Source organism: Macaca fascicularis, chromosome 12, assembly GCF_037993035.2.
Source record: "Macaca fascicularis isolate 582-1 chromosome 12, T2T-MFA8v1.1".
Classification (NCBI taxonomy): domain Eukaryota; kingdom Metazoa; phylum Chordata; class Mammalia; order Primates; family Cercopithecidae; genus Macaca; species Macaca fascicularis.
The window spans coordinates 129,473,710-129,497,645 of NC_088386.1; the positions used below are offsets into that span (position 1 = coordinate 129,473,710).

Sequence of the window (23,936 nt, forward strand, 5' to 3'; positions counted from 1 at the left end):
CTAAGATCTGAAGTCTCTTGACACAACTGTTCTGAAAGATTAAGGTATTGTTTTCTAAATACAATTCTGTTAACTGAAAATCTATCAGCCAACCTTTAATTATATTCTACTCACTGTGTTAACAGTTGCTGATATTTTAACCTGCTTCTCTTCAGAGTCTACCTGGCATAAATTTTTAACATGGAGCCAGTCAATCTCATTTATACTAGTGACCCATTTCTCTTCCTTGGTCAACAAGCTGTAGGTAAAAAGAAAAGATCAGAAATTAATACCTTTCCTTAGGCATCACTTCCAAAGCTCTGCATGTGTCACTTAACGTGACTAATTAGAGGTGACCAGTTCTACTGAGTCGTTTCTATGATAAGTGGGCTATCTTTGCAGGGTAATGTTAGGCAGTAGTCTACAGAGTCTATATTCATGACTCCAAATATTCTTTGATTTTCCCACATAATTTGTTGCCACATTTTTCCACAGAGAACTTCCGTAAGTAAACAATCAGTTGCTCACTTCTGCCTGCACCCTGCAATCACTAGGGGAGCTTTAAAAGAGCGCCTAGGCCAGGAGCCTACCCTACCTGATCTAGATTTCATTTAACAACAGGGCAGCCATGTGTAGTCTGTAGACTGACACTGCACAAAAGGGCCACGTCTAAGGAGTGTCACACATGGCATATACATTGTATACTGAATTTTTGAGAGTTTTGTTTTATAAAAGCAGTCGGCAGTAGAGTATCTTGTTCTAACATTTTCCTGCAGATAGTAGTAAAGGGTCCTGAAGAGGTGCCTTCTTTCCAATTCACAAAGAAGCACTAATGGGCTTGCAGAAGTCCTCTTTGGGAATGTGCATCAGAGCTCTGAAACCTAATTCTACTCTTTATTGCAGTTATTCCATTCTGAGCTCCCACCTTAAGCTAGCAATCCCAAATACAAAGTGTGAAGCACAAGATGTTCCGTGAAGACTACCTTAAAATAGTGAAAAACTGTATGATAATCATGACAATGACTGCATTAACTAAAACATTTAGCACTTACTGTGTGTACTTTGTAAGCACTTAACTCTTTCAATCTTCTCAACTCTATGAAGCTGGCACTAGTTATTATCCCCATTTTACAGACAAGAAGACTGAGCAGAGAAAGACGAAATACCTTGCCCAAGGTCCCATTACATCCTACTGACTTGCCTAGGAGCACAGCTAGGCAAACTACATAGATTACTATGTATCCATCCAAGGCAGTTTATAAAGAGTCTACAAATCTCAAGGTTGGGCAGAGGGGATGGAAAGCAAGATACATCTACAAAATAATCATTATTAGGTTTAAAAAGAAAGACACCCAAATGCTAACAGTAATTAACAGTGCATGGTGAGAAGAGGGATTTCCCCAGTCCCAATAAATGTATATTGCCTTTTATAAAGGAAATACAGTTCTTATAAACAAGGTGGAGAATGTCTGAGAAACCCCTGTCCAAAAGAGTAACAGTGGTAAGTGTACTATGAAATAAATGGTCCATAAGTGCTCTGCTGCTCCGCGTCAAAGCCACTATAAATAATGATGCAGAAGTCCTGCAATCTAAGTAAATTTGTAGCACTGAGAAAACAGGGAACTTGAAATCTTCAATATATGGAAATATTGCAGCTACAGTGTATGACACATTGACTACAGCAAAGTACTATCACAGACACAGATGACAAAAAGACAGATGTAGCTTTAAATGGGACCGCAGGATTCATGGGGGCAATTCGCCAGGTAACTGCTCTATTTGGGCAACTGGGCTCTCAAGAGTCACAGAAGGGATTATAAGGAAACCATGAGTCAACTTATGGGTCTCCTGAAACAAAATATCCAGAAACAATTTAGCCATAATGTTTATACCTTCTTCAGGAAGATTTTCAGGAATTTTCTCTGCGAGAATGTTCCTTCGGTTTTATAACCAGCGCTAATCAGAATTCACCTGATAACTTGCATTATAGCCAACTAATTGATACTCTATATAGTCTAGAAAATCAGGGATACTTATATTATTTTCTCACCACATTTACCAAAAGTCCCTTACAAAACATCATTTTTTTCTCTAAGTTACATAACCTACAACATTCGTGTATACAATATTTAGAACATAATGTCTAGAAATAAAGAAACATTCAACCCTTGTCACTAAAATAAAGCTTTAGAGTTCTGCTGGGTGGTACTGTAATTAAAATGACTTTTAGAAATCCTTTTTCTCCTATTAGCGAGTTACCTGTTATCATCATGAGAATCCTGAATTAAAACTGAGCTTCCATTTCCGAGCCCTTGCTCCCTGAACGTCTTCCTCATGTCTTCCTTGGAGATGGCCATCCAACCCTCCCCACCTGGGCATCCAGCACTGTTGATGAAGATGACACCTGCTGGGATTGCTAAGGCTGTGAGGACAGTGCCCACTTCTGCATTAGATGGAAAGACATGTGGAGATTCTATCACCTGGCAACACTTTTCTCCTTCACTGCTTGTGTCCAGATGAAGAACATTTAAAAGCAGAGGTTCGCAGTCAATACCAGTTTGAATGTGGACTCCACCAACCTGCAATCATATCAAGGAAACCATTAGTACAGTTGATACTTGCCAACATTGTCAACATAACATGGTAAAAGATTACTCTTAGAGAACAACCCTCATTTTTTCCAAGTGAAATAAAATTTTCACAAATGTCTGTTAAGCATCAAAGGAACAACTTCAGATCTGTCTTTTGAAACTTTCTTATCTACCTTTTATTTTTTTAGAAGAAATCTACGATAGACTGGAGATAGAGATTTATGAGTTATCACGGGTGGTGATGAAGCCAGATTGGCCAAGGTCAGTTCACAGAGTGGCTGAAGTGCTCCTGGCCACCCTCTAAAGATAGAAAATTCACTGTCCACCTCCAAACCACCCCAACGACTCCCCAACTCAGTATAGATCCTCACTCTTCTAAATTCCCACACGCACTATGCACAGACCCCTACTCCAGCACATATGGTGCAGTTCTTCACACAATGAGGGCCTAAAAGGACACAGATCAACTGACTGGCCTTTGACCTAGCATCTGACACACAACCTGGTATAACGGAGGCGCTCAAGAAATGTCTCCTTGACGTACAACTAGCACTGATTGTCTAACATTTATCAAGCATTTCAGTAGTTTTCTAATATCTAATTGCCCTCACATAGGCTGAATAAAATTTCATTACAATGACTTTTTTTTTGAGATGGAGTCTTGCCCTGTCACCCAGGCTGGAGTCCAGTGGTATAATCTCAGCTCACTGCAACCTCCACTTTCCAGGTTCAAGCGATTCTCCTGCCTCAGCCTCCCAAGTCACTGGGACTACAGGCATACACCACCATGCCCGGCCAATTTTTGTATTTTTAGTAGAGATGGGGTTTCACCATGTTGGCCAGGCTGGTCTTGAATTCCTGACCTCAGGTGATCTGCCTGCCTCGCCCTCCCAAAGTACTGGGATTACAGGCATGAGCCACCATGCCCAGCCATTACGACTTTTAAAACATCCAAAATTATCACGAATATTTCTTCAGCAATTTTTTTTACCTCCACCCCATTCCACACAAAGATATCTTCTCCATCAGCAATTTCAGTTTCACACAGTGTCAGTTCATCCCCTAGAAAGAGATCACCAGTGAGACCATTCATCACGACCATCAGAAATGACTGAGCTAAAGAAAGAGCTGAGACAAATATTTGTTTGAAAAAGTATTTTCACTAAGGAAAATTTAAAAAGTAGTAATTATTTTTATTCTATTGACATCTCATTTCGTAATTTTTCTTTAAAATGTTGTTACAAAAGCTTTGTGAGCATGGTGGCAGGACAAAAGAGAAAATCCAAAGGTCAAGTGTACTTGAGGCACATGACATTGGAAACAGGAGTTAGGCTTAGGCATGGAATGGTCCCAGCTCCACTGATACGTCCACAACACAAGCTGTATGTCTTTGTGTGCTTCAAGTCTCTCAGCTCAGTTTTTTCATTTATGAAATGGGGATAAAAGAATTTTATGAGAATCAAGTGAGATAATTAACATAAAACACCTATTACAGATTTTGGTCCAAATTAGATGTTACTGCCACTACTGTTAATTTTCATTGTTTTGCTGCTATTTAAAGGAAGTAAACGCTTTCAAACTCCCAAAGTATTTCTTGTTTTACTACAAAATCTGAAGCTGAGAGTTGGGCAGAAAATCAAGTCATATAAATATGATTCAGATGGTTTGAAACCATGTTGCTCAACAATATGTGTCAATATAAAAAATTCTAAAGCTTTTCAAGAAATTTTTAGTAGGGTAGCCTTAATTTGAGAAAAAATAAAATGTTTCCATGTTAGAAGAATTTCACACATTATATAAACTGTACACATTAAAACTCAGATATATTATTTCTTTTGGAAAACTTACAGTGTGAAGATAATCTACTTAGTTAAGCAAGTAGTAGGTGGGGAAGGACTGACAAGGAGCAGAAAATCACAGATGAGCCGGACAAAAATATAGATGTATAAGAGTGAGTTGCTATGTTTTCATATTTATCTTACCGCCAAGTGTCTGGTAAATGTGAAGTCCTGCTGGTACAAGCTTTGCAACACTAAGAACCATGTCTCCTTCCCAAAATTCTAACAGCTGAAGAAGATTAATGAAAGAAAAGAGAACATTGAAAAGTGACACATACATATCACCTTTCCAGGTTACTGTGCCAACTTACATAAGAAGATGACACAAAGAGCAAGCAAATGAATACTCTCACTCCCAGCCAACACCGCAAACTTCAAAAGAAGGCATCGCTTGTTAAATTAGTCAAATCCCAAGACGGCTAATCTCCTCCATTCCTGAGTGAAGAATTCTGGCATACACGAAGGGTACAACAACCATCTAAACAATTCTGCTTAATATATATGAAGAGCACTTTTCTCAGAAAGCAAGTTGATGAGCATGCCAGCCTAGGAATTTTTACTCAAAAGAGCAAGACTAATTTGTGGAATTAGCAATGTTGAGGGAAATGCAGTCCTGACTCTAGCACATACTCATCTTCTAGTTGCTTGAAAGGAATGTCTCCCATTGCAAATTTATAAAGGTGCATTACCAGTTTACTTAATAGATTACCAGGGCTTCATTTCTAGATCTGAGAGTCTCAGCACCGTGGCAAGATCACCAAAATAATATCACCATAAAAGTCATTCCTATCTAGTCATTCTCTACAATACCATAAGGTATTTTCTTAAAAAGAAATTTCTTATTTACAAGCAATTAGTTTGCTGTGAACTAAGTTTCCTAGCCTCTTGTCAGTAACTTCCTTGTAAGAGAATAGTTAGTAGGGATATACATTTAAAACACCAAAAAGCACAGACTGGAGTGTACCTCACACTTACAAAGTGAATAAGATCCTTTCCATTTAAAATATCCCCCTAGACAGGTTCAGATTCCCACATCCACCTGTATCAACAATGCTAGAATTGGCTCAGAAATAAATTTCTAATGAAAAAGTTCAGAAAGATTAGACAATTTTAGAAATCCTGACACTGATCTAGTGTTTAAATAACTTCAAATCAACTAAGGTTAAAAGGGAAATTGCTTTGCTTTTCTTAGCAGAAGAAAATTGAAAGAAAGCTAATAGTTTTGGTGAGTAATAGGATTTTTCAGAAAATTCATTAAACTAATTTCTGGGAAAAAACACAAAAAGCTAACATTTTCTATCTCCCTTTTCCTTGATCAGAAAGTAGTGTGGAGCAGGAGTGTGATTAGGAGGAAAAAACCCTAGATGAAGAGTAAGGAGACCAGGGACGGAGTCCCAGCTCCATCAACTAGGTTTAGGACCATAGGCAAGACATTGAGTCTCTTTAAATCACACTGCCTCGTCTTCAAATGGGGCTAATGTATCTTCATGAGATTAAAGAACCAAATCATATAATTTATATGAAAGCAGTGTAAGTAAAATAAAGAACACTGCTGTTACTATTATCATCATTAAAACATATCTTGAAAATGACTTGGAGACTACAGCACTGTTTTCACTCTAGACTAATAGATACTTTCCTTCACTTAAGAGTATTATTAATAAATACTGTTCTACACTACAGGATACAAAGTTAGTTGCTTTTACTTGTTCAGTAGTTCTCAGTTTTAAACAACATGCTCATCTTTATCTTTTCGCTCTCTTTGAAAGGCAATTTGCTTTCATTTATTTTCTAAAAAAAAGACAACTTCATACTCTTTCTTCCCCTCAAATAAAATGTACCAGCCTGATGGTCCACCTGAAAAGCTGCTGGTAGGAGCTGTGGAGAAAAGCCTCCTAAAAGACTTAGAAGATCTGGGTCATCCCTCTGTGAAGTGGCAGATGTCAGGTCTTTCTAAGCAGCTTTGAAAAATAAAGTTGTATCCTAAACAGAATGAAATGGACAGTCTAGCTGGAGATGGTCCTTGATGTCTAAATTAAGAGGAAGTAAGGCTGTATTACCTGAAATATTGACTGCCGGAGATCTCCTAAAGTTTTTCTTTTATCAAAGGTCAAATCCCACACACTTTCTGTTTGAGAGACTACTGGGTGCAGAGCCCCATTGAAGAAATGGTACTGAGGGCCCAGGTGAAGATGCAATTCAACAGTATTGTTTGCAGAATCACATTCTGCCCTTTAAAGAGGCACAAAAATACATAAATACTGTGTTTTTGTAACAGACACAGTGTTTTATCTCAAACCAAAGATATCTGGCTTACAATACAATTAAGTTCTCCATCCTACCTAAGTAACAATTTTTCTTCTATGAGCCACAATTAGTCACTTTAGTTTTTCAGTCAACAGCAAAAATTCAGTTCTGTCGCCATGAATTCCAAGAGAAAACTGTTTTAACGTGGGCTGCAATGTTAACTCCATTTCTCTGAACAAAGGCTGACACCTGAAATCTTCTAATTTTGAGATTATATTATAGTTATGAACAAAATGCTAGAGATCTGCTTACATAATTGTGTTAAGTAGCAGATTTACTTCTATGTCATCTATCATCCTTATTTCCACTAGATTTTGCACACTCTCACTCTCCCATGACTTTTTTTTTTTTTTTTTAAAGACAGAGTCTCACTGTGTCACCCAGGCTGGAGTGCAGTGGTGCCATCCTGGCTCACTGCAACCTCCACCTTCTAGGTTCAAGCAATTCTCCTGCCTCAGTCTCCTGAGTAGCTGGGATTACATGTGTGTGCCACCACGCCTGGCTACTTTTTGTATTTTTTGTAGAGACGGGGTTTCACCATGTTGACCAGGCTCCTCTTGAACTCCTGACCTCAGGTGATCCGCCTGCCTCGGTCTCCTAAAGTGCTGGAATTGCAGGTGTGAGGCACTGCGACTGGTCCCACGAAATATTTGAAGCCAGTAGCATGAACCTCCTGAGACCACGTTATCCAGGCTAAAAGTCCTTGGCAGCAGCCTGGTGTCGCCTGCTCTTCTCTGAATGCACTCAGCTGACTTGAAGCCAGCACTAAACACAGGTAGGGTCTGGCCAATGTGGAGCTGGAACGAAGCGTATCGCACAACTCAGGTACTTCAGGACACTTCAGTGAACATGGTCAGAGAGCACAACCACATGAAAGACCTTAGTGCGGGCTGACGACAACCCTTTTTTTTTTTTTTTTTTTTAAATAACAACTGCTAGTCCAGACCACTTATGCAGGTTATTTTTTAGACTTAAGATATTTCACTCTGTTAAGTTTTAATCTTTTTGGTATCTTGGTTTTTGTTGTTTCTTTGCTCTTGTGTCATTCACTGTACTTTTTTCCCCCAGCTCCAAGCCAATGATAAAAATGTCAAATACACCCTGTCATATAATTAGGCATTTGAGTCCACAAGAAGATCATGGGAACATCCATTTTCCTAACCCAATACCTGATTTACTCTAACAGAGCACAAATAAAGAAGCAGTTCTTCAGAGTCAAAGGTGAGGCCCCAAAAGAGAATGCTGAGATTATAAAGTTCTCACAAACCATCTCTTAAAGTAAGAATCCATTATAGGCTTTCCCCCAAGATCAGCATTGGATTCAATAGGTTATAGAATCCATATTTCCCTCCTTTTGAAAATCTGCCCACCTCTGATCCTCTCTCACTACATGCCAGTTCGCTACAACTACTTACCCATGAGGGGTGATTTTCACGGCAGGCTCTCTTTGGACCCAAGGAAATAATCTGGCCAGGCTGGGATACAACTCATTTAGCCCAACTATGTGCTCACTGATTTCTCTACTCGTCTTAGGCTTCAATCCCTACTTAGCAATGGCCATTTTATATGTCACTGTTTAATTCACTCTCACATATAAGGGATAATTTCAAAGTTAAAGCTACCCTCACTATAAAAATTCAGCAGCCAAAGAGACACTTGCATTAACTAGTTGACTATTTCTTTTTCTTGTTAATTTTCATTATTGAATGCTTAAGGCCTAAATTAGATCTTTATTCTCCAGAAACACTAGTCAGACTCTAAAAGTAATTTAAAATTACCTTTTGGTTTGTAGTTCAATGTTAGCTGCATCCATTTCATTCAGTAAATGACATGGAACCCCATATCTTGGATTAGCTCGAGCTGTGAACAAAATTTTTCATTAACTTGTGTTGGCTAAATGAAATCTGGTTGCTGGAAGAGGTAGCATGAAGACTAGAAAGGACTGTCCTGGGAGCTAGGAAAGCTGCTACTAGTTTGCTGTGTGAATATGAATTTTCTCAGGATCTCAGTTTTCCCATCTGAAACATGAAAAAGTTAGAACAAATGAAAAGTAAATAGTTCTTTAAGATAAGCTAGAAGAATTCAATTTTTTTCAACTCTTTTAAGTATACTTTTTAAAAAGAACACCCAGATTTTCATCTTTTTCTTTTTTCTTCTTCTTTTCTTTACTTTTTTGAGACAGAGTCTCACTTTGTCACCCAGGCTGGAGTGCAGTGGCGTAATCTCAGCTCACTGCAACCTCTGCCTCCCAAGTTCAAGCAATTCTCGTGCCTCAGCCTCCGAGTGGCTGTGATTACAGGCTCGTGCCACCATGCCTGGCTAATTTTTGTATTTTTAGCAGAGACAGGGTTGCACCATGTTGCCCAGGCTGGTTTTGAACTCCTGGCCTCAAGTGATCCGCCCGCCTCAGCCTCCCAATGTGCTGAGATTACAGGCGTGACCCACCATGCCTGGCCTCAGATTTTCATCTTGATTACAAATACAATAACTGACTACTGTAAAAATTCTGGAATTTTTTTTAAGTGTAAAAGAAATAGATGCTGCTCATAATTTCACTCCCAAGACACACACACATACACACACACACACACAGGCACACGCACAATTTTAAAAATTGGGATCATATTCAACAAATCTGTTTTCATTTCATACACTGTATTTTCCAAAGTCTTAAATAAATGATTGCATAGTAGTCCATTCTATAAGTAGCATAATTAACCTAACCAATCTTTTTCTGTTAGACATTAAGGTGATTTCCAATTAATCACTATTTTAAAATAGTAGGAACAATAAACATCTTTGAGCATCAATATTCATATACAGCTCTGATTACTTCAAGACAAACTTGTGAAAGTAGAATTACTGGTTTAAACGGTATGACATTTTCTAGGCTTTTAAATACACATACTCAAACTGATCATATTCCATACTTACCAACTCTGGAGGAAATGTCAACTACTGAGACCCAAGAGTCACAGAAATAGTATCTGACTTGGTGGGGCATCTCACTAATGTTCACCTCATTGCCATTCTTCTTCTTCTTTTTTGATTACAGGTTAAATTGAAAATTTTTTGAAACATAGGCATCTTTCTTTTATAAATTACTTATTTATATTCTTTCCCCAATTTACTACTGAGCACAATGAAATATATGTAAGCGCACTCTACAGATAGGGGAAATTAATTTGTCATATATTTTACTGTTTTCCATTAGCTTGTCATTTGCCTTTTAATTCTGTTTAAGGGTTATATAATATCACTTTTCCCTAGTTTTTTTCTTTCCTTGCTTTTATGCTCAGAAAGGTTTTCTTTACTTTAAAATAAAATATTTATATTTTACACATTTTACGATTCCTTAACATAAATATTAAAGGAACTATAATTTCATTTAAGTGATTTGTATAACAAAGAAAAATGGCTTAATTATTTCCCTAGCAAATAACCAACTTCCCAGTTGTATTTATCGAGTAATTCACGCCCTTCCTTCCCCAAAATATCTGAAGAGCTACCTTACCATGGATTAAAACACAAATATGCTTAGACCAACTCCTGGGTTTACTGCTCTTTTTCAATGATCTGTCTACCTTTTTGCATTGCCACTACACTGTCTTCATTGCTATAACTTTATAAATACGTTTTTACTGATACAGCAAATTCTCCCTCAGTCATCTCTTCTTCAGTTTTTATTACTTTATTTCTCCAGGTGAATTTTAGAATCATTTCATAAAGTTCTATCCCTTCATTCCCAAAAAAGTACACCGAGATTTTGGTTGGATCTTTGTTCAATTCCTAAGCTAACAAGAGAACTGTCATTGAGTACATATTCCAATTATGTACACACTAAAATTAAATTCTATGAAAAAGACTAATACTCCATTTGAAGATATTCTTTTTCTGATAATATATATTTCTATAACTGTGAATTCTGATACACAATATTTTTACCAGAACCATTTCCATATCTTTTTTTCCTCCCAGAAAAATACAAAGCCTTTTTGATTAACAGCATAGTTATGTAACTGTTTTCGATCTGGAAAGTTAATTTCCTTTGATTCACATGCAAATTAGTAACTGCTTTATTTTTATTCTTTATAAAAATGATGGCTATTCTCATTCTCTAAGAACAATATTCTCATCTCTAATAATAGATATGTCTCAATCTATAAAGCTTTTCTCATTAGAGTTTTTAACTTTTGAGCAGACTTTGAGAAGTGATCAAAAAATCTTACTAGGCCTCATGCCTGTAATCCTAGTGAGGCAGCAGAATAGGGTCTGGAGACAGGTAACCTAAGGCTGTTTCGCAGACTTCCTAGAAATAAATTGAAAGGAAAACCCTAACTTTCCATGCCTAAGTAACAAAAGGACCAGAGGCTACTCCGTTTGACCTTTTCTGCGCACACATAGGAAATTGGGTGACCCCAACAAATCAGACTGTGGGTGGAGTCTTTGTTTGCAACTTTGCAACCACTTCAGCCTCTGAATGTTTGCGGTTGGCAACAAATACGACAGAAACAAATTGGACTGATTGCCCGTAAGGTCTTTGTTTGCAACTTTGCAACTTCACTCCAGCCTTTGAATGGGTGTTGCCCCCAACCAATCAGACTGACAGCCGACTATGTCTTCCTTTGCATGGAAGTATAACTTTGTAACTTCACCCTAGCCTCTGATTGGTTCCAGAAAGCAACCAATCAGATGTTTGCACATGAGAGTGACTTTTGTAACTGCACTTCAGCCTTTGGTTAGCTGCTTTCTGCAATCAATCAGACTGACTGTGGGCTACCAATTCATTTACATGAGGTGAGCATGAAGTGGCTAATGGGAAACTTCTAGGAGGTATTTGGACCCGAGAAGATTCTTTTTTTTTTTTTTTTTGAGACGGAGTCTTGCTCTGTCGCCCAGGCTGGAGTGCAGTGGCCGGATCTCAGCTCACTGCAAGCTCCGCCTCCCAGGTTTATGCCATTCTCCTGCCTCAGCCTCCCGAGTAGCTGGGACTACAGGCGCCCGCCACCTCGCCCGGCTAGTTTTTTGTATTTTTTAGTAGAGATGGGGTTTCACCGTGCTAGCCAGGATGGTCTCGATCTCCTGACCTCGTGATCCGCCCGTCTCGGCCTCCCAAAGTGCTGGGATTACAGGCGTGAGCCACCGCGCCCGGCCACGGACCCGAGAAGATTCTGTATCTGGGTCCTTGAGCCGCTGCTCAGGCTGCTCCCACACTGTGGAGTGTAGTTTCGTTTTCAATACATTCCTGCTTTTGTTCTTTTGTTGCTTCATTCTTTGCATTGCTGTGTGTTTTGTCCAATTCTTTGTTCGAAATGCCAAGAACCTGGACAACTTGCAGTCATGACCCTCTACCAATGACACCAGCACTTTGGGAGGCTGAGGTGTGAGCATCATTTGAGGCCAGGAGTTCGAGACCAACCTGGGCAACACAGCAAGACCCTGTCTCTAAAAAAATGAAAATTAGCCAGGTGTGGCAGCATGTGCTTATAGGCCTAGCTACTTGTAGGCCTAGCTTGTAGGCCTAGCTACTAAGGGAAGAGAATCACTTGAGCCCAGGAATTAGAGGCTGCAGTGAACAATCATGCCACTGCACTCCAGCCTGGATGACAGAGTGAGGTTGCATCTCTAAAAATAAATAAATGAATAAACACACAAAAGGTCTTATTGAGAAACAGGAAAATAAAGGAGAAGATATGAAAATATATAAATAAAGGATAAATAATAGAAATAAAAGATATAAATAAACATAAAGGAGAAGATACAAAAGAATCAGGAAAATAAAGAAGATATAAAAATAAGACCAAGGCCACTTAAAATTCAAAGGCAACATATGGCTGAATGACAGAGCCAAGTCTGAGCACATGGCAATCGCACTCAAGTTTGCCAACACAAGAAGGTTTTATGCTATCCAAGGAAAACCAGTTTTGAAAATGTAATGATGATCTTACATTATTACAGGGTAGAAAATTAAAGAGAAGTATATAATCTTTATAAAATGACAAATTGTTAGATTTCATTTGGCATAATATAGTTCTTGTTAGCTTTAAAATATTTTAAGTTGTTCCAAGAGTAAACCTTTTTTTAAAAGAATAAAAACTCAAATAGCATTCCATGTTTATCTTCTAAAGCCATTAACTGAAACAAATAGGAACATTTTTCTTTCCATACCTTCAGGGGGTCTCTGCAACTGGGATTTCCGATAAAACAACATGTAGGCACTTTCTTTACCCTGAAATTGCTGTTCAATATCCTTTTCCCTGATTGGCTGGACTTTAGAATCATTTATATCAAACCAGTGGGGACAGGAGATGCTACTGTTTAAACCTGGGGATTCTGGAGGAAGCGTCTCGAAAATTTGCTGGTCATTCCTTTGGAAATCAGACTCAGCCTGGAGAGAACCATTCTTCAAGAGACGAACTATACTTTCATCTGAACTGAGTAGAAATATCTGAGAATGGAGCTGTAAGAACTACACAGAAACAGACAAAAAAAAATGCGAAGTTAATTATTCAAACAAAAATTAGAAGTGATTAAAAAATGTTTTCTTCCTTTCTGTGATTAGATCGTTTAACTTCATTTTTATTTTTGACCTGGCCAGCTAGGGAGGAAAATCCATCTAGGTATAATAAAACATTTAATAAAACCACAGTGCTCTGTTAAATAGTCTGATAGTTACACGAAGGGAGGAAGTCGCTATGCTACAATCTAAAAAGCATTTTAATTATACCTCACTAGTGCTATTTAAAAAAGTATTTAAGTGGAACAGATTAGGTAGAACAAACACTTTTGAAATATTTAAAAGCAATCTAAACAAGGCACAAAACAAAAGCAGTCACACAGTGTACCACCATAAAAGATAATTTGAAAACCCAGACAGACTCTGTTGGGATAAGGTAGTAATTATCAACCTAAATTATCTTTTAACCCGAACTAAAGTGAATGTTGTCTGTTCTAAAAGCTGGCAGACAAGCTCAGAAAATCAAAGCAAAGTAAGGGTTAAGTTACAATCCCAAAGTTCTTGCTAAAGGATTAGGAAGAAAAAAATATCCTTCTCCATTGCCTGTCTCTACCTCCCCATCCCCTATGCCTCTATCCTCTCACTTTCTAACCTCTGTCTGGCCTTGCGTCTCTTCCTTTTCTCTCAGCCTAATTTACTTATATAGAAAATTACTTGGGAGTTAAATTTAACACGTGGGTACTTCATCAATCACCCTGGAAAGGTGATTTGTGCATTTTTCTCTTGGAAAGAAAGTAATCTGTGGTAATGTCAACTCTCTAATCAAAAGTATTATTTTATCAACAAACAGAAGAGTGTAGGGCATAACCCAAAGACAACGCTGTTAACACTGTGTATGAGAACAGAGAGTAAAATATCGTTGTAGCTAATTTGTTTTAAGGTACAAAAAAGTATCAACAACTTGAAAGCTTTGAGTAATGAACTTTCTTTTCATTTTTTTTGGTTCTTTGGGTTTTTAAGTAATGAACTTTCTATATAGCCAAGCTTTTCTTTGATAGTTGAGAATTAACTCTTTTAAGCCTCAAACATCAATGCAGTCTGTCCCAGTAATGACAAAGAAATTTTCTTAGACTAATATTCCTAATAAAAATGATAAACTCTACGCAAAACAAGGAAAACGACTGTTGGGAAAGGAACCCAAAGTAGGCATAAAGTGAAGACATAATTCTTTAAAGAAGGGAAGCAAACCAGGTGAGTTCTGCACTCACCTACTACTACCCAGTTTGTAGCACTGCACGGTGGAACAGATTTCAAGAAAAGGCAAGAGTCTTACTGGGCTGAGGGGACAGAATCTGAGAATAGCAGAGACGCGAGATCCCACGAAACAGCCCCAGTTCTGTATCAAATCCTCCTAAATCCTTGGCTAACTCCTAAATGGTAGAATGGACAGCGCAGAGCCCAGCAGAGAGTATCAGTCAGGAGGTTCGACAGCTGAGCAGGGTTGCCTGCTGCCAAGAAGAAAGAACAAGGAGTTCAAGTCCTGCCAAATTAGAAAGAGATAGCAAACTTTTTCTTAAAGAGCCAGATGGTAAATATTTCAGAAGCAAAACTGAGAACATTACTTAGTACTCACCTCACCTTTTAAAAAGTAACCATTTAAAAATGTAAGGCATGTTCTTAGCTCAAGACTGTAAGAACAGGCAGCAGGCCACATTTTGCCCACAGGCCATTGTAACGGACCCACCCTAAAGCCCAAAATTTAACTTCCACAGACTCTAAAAGATTCAAAGGTAATTTGAGGGCTTGTTAGAATGCAATGCAAAGATCTTTAGAGAAAAATAACATAATCCAGAGTCTCCACAATACATCATCCACAATATGAGATTATATGGAGCAGGAGGGCAAGACATGGGGAGATGATGGTCAAAGGATACAAAGCCTCAAATCAAAGGTAGGAATAAGTTGTTTTTCTTAAAAAATATATTGCACAGTGTGGCAAATACAGAAAATAATAACATACTGTAGATTTCAAAATTGCTGGGAGTAAATTTCACCACAAAAAATAAATATTTGAGATGATGGATATGTTCATTGTTTGATTTAATTATTCTGTATTGTATCTGCAAATTAAAACATCAATCTGTACCTCTACAAATATATACAACTAAAATTTATCAATTTGTAATTAAAAAATAAAAATTTATATTGAAAAGATTATATGACATGCAAAGAAACAGGACAATGTTATTCATAATCAAGAGATGGAATGGTCAATTCAAAAGAGAATAAAAGAGTCAACAGAATCAAATTCAGAATTAATCTAGCTATAATAGCAAATAGCTATTATAAATATGTTAAAAAATTTAAAGGAAAAGATGAATAGAATGGGTAAAGAGAAGGGGAACTTCAGCAGAGAAATGTACACTTTAAATAAGAACTAAGTGGAAAGACTACAACTAAAAAGTATAATATCTGAAATGCATAGCTCATTTGGTGGTCCTAACAGAAGAGTGGCTCAGTAGAAGAAAAAAATTAGCAAAGCTGAGGACAGGACAGATCAATGGAAATTGTCCAAATTGAAGCAGGAGAAGAAAAAAATGAAAGAACAAAACACCAGTCTGGCCAACATGGCAAAACCCTCATCTCTACAAAAAAATACAAAAAATTAGCTGGGTATGGTGACACATGCCAGTAATCTCAGCTACTCGGGAGGCTGAGGTTGGAGGATTGCTTGAGCTTGGGAGACAGAGGTTGCAGTGAGCCGAGACTGCGCCACTTCACTTCAGCCTGGGCAAGAGACTGAGACCCTGTCTCAAACAAAACAAAACAAAAGTCCCCAGAACATCTAAGACCTGAGAGGAATTATCAAATGGTCGAATATATACAGTTGGTCCTCAGTATCTGCAGTTTCCAAATCCACAGATTCCACCAACCATGAATCAAAAACATTAAAATAAATAACAGTATAATAGTGAAAAATAATAAAAATTTAAAATACAGTACAACTATTTACATAACATTTATATTGTATTAGGTTTGTTTCCTTTTTTTTCTTTTGGAGACAGGGTATCATTCTGTTGCCCAGTCTGCAGTGCGGTGCATGATCGTAGCTCACTGCAGCCTCAGACTCTTAGGCTTAAGCAATCCCCTCACCCTAGCTTCCCGAATAGCTGGGACTACATGTGCGTACCACTGCATCCAGCTAATTTTTAAATTTTTTGTACAGATGGGGTCTTGCTACGTTGCCAGGACTGGTCTTAAAATCCTGGGCTCAAGCGATCCTCTTGCCTAGACCTCCCTTTTGCTGGGATTACAGGTGTAAGCCACCACGCCCAGCCTATGTTAGGTATTACACATAATCTAGTGATAGCTCAAAGTATACAGGAGGATGTGACTAGGCCATATGCAAATACTATGCCATTTCATGAAAGAGACTTGAGCATCTGCAGATTTTAGTGTCATCTGGGGGTTCTAGAACCAATTCCCCATAGATATGGAAGGATGACTGTATATAGTTAGACTCCCAGAAAAAGAAAGAGAGATGAGGCAGAAAAAGAAACTGAAGAAATAATGGCCAAAAGTTTTTCCAAAATTTTAAAAAAGACTTTGGACCACAGATGTTAAAAATACTTAGCAATAAAATGTAAATAAACACAAGGAACACAATACCTAAATACATTATTGTCAAACTGCTGAAAACCAAAGATAAAAAGAAAATCTTAAAAGCAGACCAAGAAAAAGAAATATTACATTCAAGAGAATGAAATAAAAAATGACAGTTGGCTTTTCATCCAACATACTGGAAGCCAGAACACAATGGGCCTCTCTAAAACACTGAGAAAAACACAAAGTGATTAACCTAGAATTCTGTATCTATCAAAAATATCACTAAAAAATGAAGGTAAAATAAACATTTTCAGACAAAATCTGGAAGCACTTTTCACCTGCAATTCTGAACTTCAAGAAATGCTAAAGGAAACTCTCTAGGTTGAAGGGAAATGATATTAAATGCAAACCTGGATAAACAATGAGCAATAAACTCCAGAAAAGATAAATATAAAACACTATTCTTTCCTTAATTTATTTAAAAGTCACTAAAGTGTTTAAGCAGAGGTAGTAAAGTACAGTGGAATTTACATTATATGTAATAGTAAAATAGAAGAAGGCAATAGTAGGAAAAATGGGAAAGGGAAAATGAAATTATACTATTGTAAGCATCTTACAGTATACATAAAGTGGTATAATATTAATTTGTAATTTACCATATTAATTTATACATAGTGTAATCACTAGACGAAATTAAATACATAGATTAAAAAGCCAACAAAAGAGATAAAAATGGGACACTAAAAATTTATTAATTAATCCAAAAGAAGGCAGGAAAGGAACAAGAAAATAACAAAGAATAGAGGAGAAATAGAAAATAAATAGTAAGATGAGAGATTCAAACCCAGCCATACAAATTATATTAATGTAAATAACTAAACATTCTAATAAAAAGGAAAAGATTGTCAAACTCTCTGTCATCTGATAGAAAATGGAATAGCAGAGAAAATCAACACAGGCAAAGTTGTTTTCTTGAAAAGTTTAATAAACTTGATAAACCCCAGCAATGAAAAAGAAAGCTAAAAAAGACAAATTATCAATATCAGAAATGAAAAAGGAAACATAAGTTCCTATGCTACAGACACTGAAACGATAATATGGTGATATTTTAAACAACTTTATGCCAACAAATTTGACATCTCAGATAAATGAACCAATTCCTTAAAAACTGTAATTTTCCAAAATAAACAAGAACCAACTTCATACTGAGACACACATGTATAAGAAAGCTTATATGGCTACATTAATACCAGACAAGGTAGATTTCAAGGCAAGGAATATTAGCAGAGATAAAGACAAGCATTTCTGGTGTGGTGGCTCATGCCTGTAATCCCAGCACTTTGGGAGGCCAAGGTGGGAGGATCTCTTGAGCCCAGAAGTTTGAGACCAGCCTGGGCAACATACGGAGACACCATCTCTACAAAATAAAAAATATAAAAAAGAATTCATAGGCCGGTGAGGCCAGGTGTGCCTGTAGTCTCAACTACTCAGGAGGTTGAGCTAGGAGGATCTTGTGGGCCCAGGAGATCGAGACTGTAGTGAGCTGTGATTGTGCTCCTACACTTCAGTCTGAGTGACAGAGCAAAACTCTGTCTCAAAAAAAAGGCAAGTGTTTCACATCAGGAGGCAATAACAATACTAAGTGTGTATGCACCTAATAATATAGCTTCAGGAAGATACATGAAGCAAAAACTGTCAAAACTTTCTTTTAAAAAAATGAGACAAATCCACAATTATTGTTGGGAGATTTAAAATTCCTCAATAATTAATAGAAAAGGCAAAACCATATATAATAAGAATAGAGAAGAAACAAAGAACACAATCAATTTGATCTAGTTGTCACTTGTGAAATGTTACTTCCAAAAACTGCAGAAAACAACTTCTTTAGTGAACACAGAACATTAAGCAGGATAGACAACACTATGAACCGTAAAACAAGTCCTAATAAATTCAAAAGAACTGAACTCATATAGAGTATGTTCTCAAAGTACAACGGCATTAATTAGAAATCAATTTACTGACATAACAAAAAGATAACTAGAAACCCCCTAAATATTAGGAAATTAACCAACACACCTCCAAAGAACCCAAGGGCCAAAGAAAAAATAAGAGAAATTAGAAAATATTTCAAACTGAATGAAAATGAAAGCTTATTGAATATAACTGTCTGACTATATTCAGCAATATAACTATATTCAACAATATAACTTGTTGAATATAACTAGTGCTTGGAAGAAAATTTAGAGCTTTAAAAGTGTGTATTAGAAGGTTTAAAAAAAACTGAGTTACCAACCCAAGCAGCTAGAAAAAGATGATCAAATTAAGTCCCAAGAAGTAGAAGAAAGAAAATACTTTAAAATAAGAACAGATATCCATGAAATAGAACATAGAAAAGCAATAGAGAAAATCAATAGCATTACATCAAATTACATCTAAGGCAAAAGTTGGTTTCTTGAAAAGGTTTTTAAAAAATTAACTTGATGGCCAGGCGGATCACTTGAGTCCAGGAGTTTGAGACCAGCCTGGGTGACATGGCAAAACCCCATTTCTACAAAAATTAGCTAGGTGTGGTGGCACATGCCTGTAGTACCAGCTAGCTACTCAGGAGGCTGAGGCAGGAGAATCACTGGCGCCTCAGAGGCAGAGGTTGGAGTGAGCTAAGATCGTGCCACTGCACTCCAGCCTGGGCAACAGAGTATACCTCAACTCAAAAAAACAAACAAAAAAACCTTGATAATCCCCAAGCAAGACTGTTGAAAAAACGTGAGAAAATAAAAATTATTAATATCAGAAATGAAAAATGGAACATAGCTTCACGTTCTACAGACACTAAAAGGATAATGAGATATTTTGAACAAGTTTATGCCAATAAATTTGATACCCTAGATAAAAAGGCAAATTCCTTTACTAGAATTTTGTGTAAAAAAATCAAGTGAAATCTGGGTGAATACCTGAAGACATTTCTACAAGTAAAATGATAAGCTTTAGGGTATGAACTCTGACATTTTTTAGGAGTTGCTCCTCACTATTTTTGCTTACTTCTTGTTTCTATGGTAAGTAACTCAGTAAGTAATACTTAATAAGTAACTTAGTTGGATTCTAGCCATTATACAAATATGGTGACTTTATTTTCACCTATTTTAAATATCTTTCTGCAAGGAATTCATGTTGTTGGGATCATAATGAAATTTCTTGGAACTAGAACTTCCCAAAACGATGCCATGTATTACCTTCCGCAGTGGTCCATGCTGTTTTCTGTACTTCTTGTTCCAAGATATTCCTATCTTTTTCAAGAGTTTCTGGCCCAGCTGATCAACAGGAATTAGATTATTCTCCTCCTTACGAAAGAAACACAGTCACTTAAGAAAATCTGATGAGAAATAATTGCATACTTACAAATTCAAAGAGACCAACAGGATTATGCCTAATTAAACATGCCTAGAACAGCAAACACGTAAGTTGATTCAATCACAGCTATTATAAAAAGCTTTTTAAAAACTGGTTAAGCCTCAGTTGAGAAAACTTGGATTTTTGCTATTTTCCGTGTGCCACAGTTTAACCATTTGAAGAGCAATATCAAAAGTAGCCCAAGGTTTGGTAAATTCCCAACATTAAAAAGGAATTTTTCATTTAAATATGTAAATTACTGATATTAAACAAGAATTTTGGAAGAAATACATAAGTGCAAAAACAAAGATGATTAATGTCTTATCTAAATGTTTTGAAGTATAAACAAGTTCTAAAAGGGGGTGAGATGTAGCTGTGACAGGCTGAACTGTATCTCCCCAAAATTCATATGTTGCATTTTTAACCTACAATATTTCAGAATGTGACTACATTTGGAGACTAGACCTTTAAAGAGGTGATTAAGGTAAAATGAGGCTGTTTTCCATTTTAGAGTAGGCCCTAAGTAAACCTGACTGGCATTATCAGAAGAAGACGAAGTTTGGACAAAGTAACACCGGGAAGCACACACACAGAAGAAACACCATGTGAGGACACAGGAAGAAGACAGCCATCTGCAAGCCAAGGAGAGAGGTCTCAGAAGAAACCTAAACTGCCAACACCTTGATCTTGGACTTCAGCCTTCAAAACTATCATAAGATACATTTCTATCATCTAAGCCATGCAGTCTGTGGCATTTTGTCATGGCAGCCCTAGCAAATTCATACAGTCATCATAGATCAATATAATTAAAGTATTCAGCCCAGGTCCCTAGCAGGAAGTATAGCAAATCATTTATTAAGGATGAATGAATAAATGAAAGAAGACCTCACATATTTAAAACAGCATATTAAACAAACTTTAAAAGTCATATACTTGAGACACTATCAGTGACTACTAGGAATGAAAAAGGGGACATAATTTCAGGTCACACAGACATTAAAAGGATAATATGGAAATGTAATAAATTGCAAACAGCATTTAGTAAAGCTCAATTTGGTTTAAAATGACAATAATAGCCAAAAAAACATAACCCAATTCCAATATATGTAAATAAACATAAAGAAAACAGAATGCAAAGAATATATATCAAAGTGCTTACAATAACTGTATCTGGCCTATTTATATTTTCATCTTTTTTATATATTTTCTGCCTTTTTTTCTTGAATTTTCTACCATGAATATGTATTTCATTCATAACTAGAAAATCCCCACAAAAATCATTAAAATACAGATACAGAGAACGTCCTTAAGGAAAAAGACTATGAATGGTAATAATATCACATCTAGCAACTAAACCACATATATTCTTACATATATACACACATGCACACATACACACAATATATACATACACACAATTACTTACACACACATACTCTACCTCTAATAAGATTGCTTTTAGAATCATCAGTGGATGATCAATCTCTTCTTCACTCTGGAGATCTTTCAGATTCACATCTGGCTTACTTTTTTCCTCCTAGGAAGGAAAACAACATGAGTTTCTATCACTAACCACTTAAAAAGTAACAAAATAGGAATGTTGGCCAGGCATAGTAGATCACACCTATAATCCCAGCAATTTGGGAGGCCGAGGCAGAGGGACTGCTTGAGCCCAGGAGTTCAAGACCAGCCTGGGCAACACAGACCAGGACACTCTACAAAAAATAAAAAAAAAAAATTAGCCAGGAGGTTAAGGTGGGAGGATTGCTTAAGCCCAGGAGGTCAAGGCTGCAGTGAGCCGTGATCACATCACTGCACTCCAGCATGGGTGACAGAGCAAGAAGTTAACAAAAAAAAAAAAAAAAAGAAAAAGGTTTCAAGATGATGAAACGGCGGTAAAAACATCACAATAATCTGCATATGCTTGGAATCAGGCAGACCTTGCTTTGAATTCCAGCTCCTCGTTGAGTATTTTCCAGCTTAGCACTACTTTAGCTACATTTTACATAATTTGATATGTGGAGTTTTCATTAAAATTCAGTTCAAAGTATTTTCTGGTCTTCGTCCCATACGGTCTCATTCACTTGTGCTGACCTAAGGAAATTCTACTCATCTTTGCAGTCCAGGCTCAGCTTAAATACTCCTTTCTATTTCCTGATCATCCAAGTTTTCACCCCATTTTATGAAGGTATTGGGGAACATGTCAAAATTCCCCTGGTAAGTTATTTTCATTGTCTTTTTTTTCCATACATGCCATCTTCCAAAGTATTTTAAATTGACTTAAAACCAGAAATATAGATAGTCGTAAACAATGCAAGCCAAAAAAAAATAATCAATAAGTGATGGAAAAATATGGCAGGCCAGATACAATCATCCTGCTACAAAATTACTAAAAATAGTAGATAAAGTAAAACCAAAACAAATAAAAACATCTTAAACACACTATGGCTTGCAAGAACATCAGGGAAAACTCTTCCGAGGTCAAAAAGTGAAATGGGAATATGGGGAAGAAATCCAGAGATGAGGCCTCTGGCTCTGCAACTGCTATAGCCAGAGTAGGTAGGTTGCCCCCAAATTCATACGTTGAAACCTAATCACCAGTGCAACAGTATTATGAGGTGGGGTCTTCAGGAGATAATTAGGTCACAAAAGACGAGCCCTCGTGAATGGGATCAGTGCCGTTATAAAAAAGGCCTGAAGGAGTGTTGTTTGACCTTCCTGCCATGTGAGGACACAGCGAGAAAGTGTCATCTATGAAGCACAGCAAGTCCTCACAGACGCAAAATCTGCTGGTGCCTTAATCTTGACTGCCCAGCCTCCGGAACTGTGAGCAATAAATTTCTGTTGTTTATAAATTACCCAGTCTAAGTGTTGTGATAGAGCAGCCTGAACCTGAATGGACTAAGACACTGATCTTGCTGACACTGAACTTCCATTTTGATGCCCATACAGGACAGAGTTGGGGAAAGAAAGCCTAGGCCTACCCAAAGGGGGGAGTCGAGGGACTCATCTTTCAAACAACCATCAATTCTCCAATTCTCTGACATCAACTAGGTGTCACGCAATTGTATTCAATTCTGACACTATCTGGTGATAGCACAGACTCCGTAAGTTCAGGACTCAGTCCCATAAGACTGTCCCCTACTTCAAACACAAACCACATACGGGATCCCTAGGGTACTCACATTTCTGCCTAGCCGAACACAAATTCTAGGGTTCCCTTCACCCCAACTCAAGTTCATAATTTTCTGGAATAACAGTAAGAACTCAGGAACTTACACTACACTTTATTATAAAGGATATAAATGAATAGCCAGATGGAGACAGACATAGAGCAAGGTCCGGAAGGGCCCAGAGTTCAGGAAACTCTGTTTCTGTGGAGTCGTGCTGGCCACCCTCCCAGTATGAAAATGTGTTCACCAACCCAGAAATGCCCCAAACCTCATTTTTCAAGAGGTTTCACTGAAGTTTCATTACAGAGGCATGACCGATTAAACAAATCACTGGTCATTGGTGACTGAACTCAATTTCCTGTCTCTCTCCCCTCCCCAAGGTCAGGGAAGCAGGGTTGTAAGTTTCAACCCTCTAATAATGGGACTGGCTTCTCTGGCAACCAGCCTCCATCCTGAGGCATCTAAGAGTGACTTCATTAACATCAACTCATATATAGTGGAAAGGGCCCATTATGAATAACAAAAGACACTCCAATCACTCAGGAAATTCCAAGGAGCTCTGTGCTAGGAACAGGAACTGGAAAGGATGACCAAATAT

At 37.4% G+C, this 23,936-nt stretch overlaps 1 protein-coding gene across 23 annotated transcripts in view; it reads right to left on the minus strand.

The window, feature by feature from the left end:
* The window catches only part of USP40 (ubiquitin specific peptidase 40), a 94,958-nt gene that overhangs the window by 50,827 nt on the left and 20,195 nt on the right, over window positions 1-23,936 (minus strand). For 11 of the 23 annotated variants that reach the window (XR_010580144.2, XR_010580145.2, XR_010580146.2 and 8 more), the window contains exons 9-17: window positions 21,592-21,702; window positions 20,009-20,116; window positions 12,884-13,184; window positions 8,494-8,575; window positions 6,469-6,640; window positions 4,553-4,637; window positions 3,562-3,632; window positions 2,239-2,558; window positions 115-238 (exon numbers count right to left, since the gene is read on the minus strand). Coding sequence is in view for 14 of the 23 variants with exons in the window: in XM_045367938.3 (XP_045223873.2) it covers window positions 115-238; window positions 2,239-2,558; window positions 3,562-3,632; window positions 4,553-4,637; window positions 6,469-6,640; window positions 8,494-8,575; window positions 12,884-13,184; window positions 20,009-20,116; window positions 21,592-21,702 (1,374 nt within the window). In the remaining 9 variants the exon portion in view is untranslated. Of the gene's footprint in view, window positions 1-114; window positions 239-2,238; window positions 2,559-3,561; window positions 3,633-4,552; window positions 4,638-6,468; window positions 6,641-8,493; window positions 8,576-12,883; window positions 13,185-20,008; window positions 20,117-21,591; window positions 21,703-23,936 lie in introns of those variants that run through there. The other 12 variants (XR_010580147.2, XR_012421591.1, XM_074010547.1 and 9 more) reach the window with 5 other exon arrangements.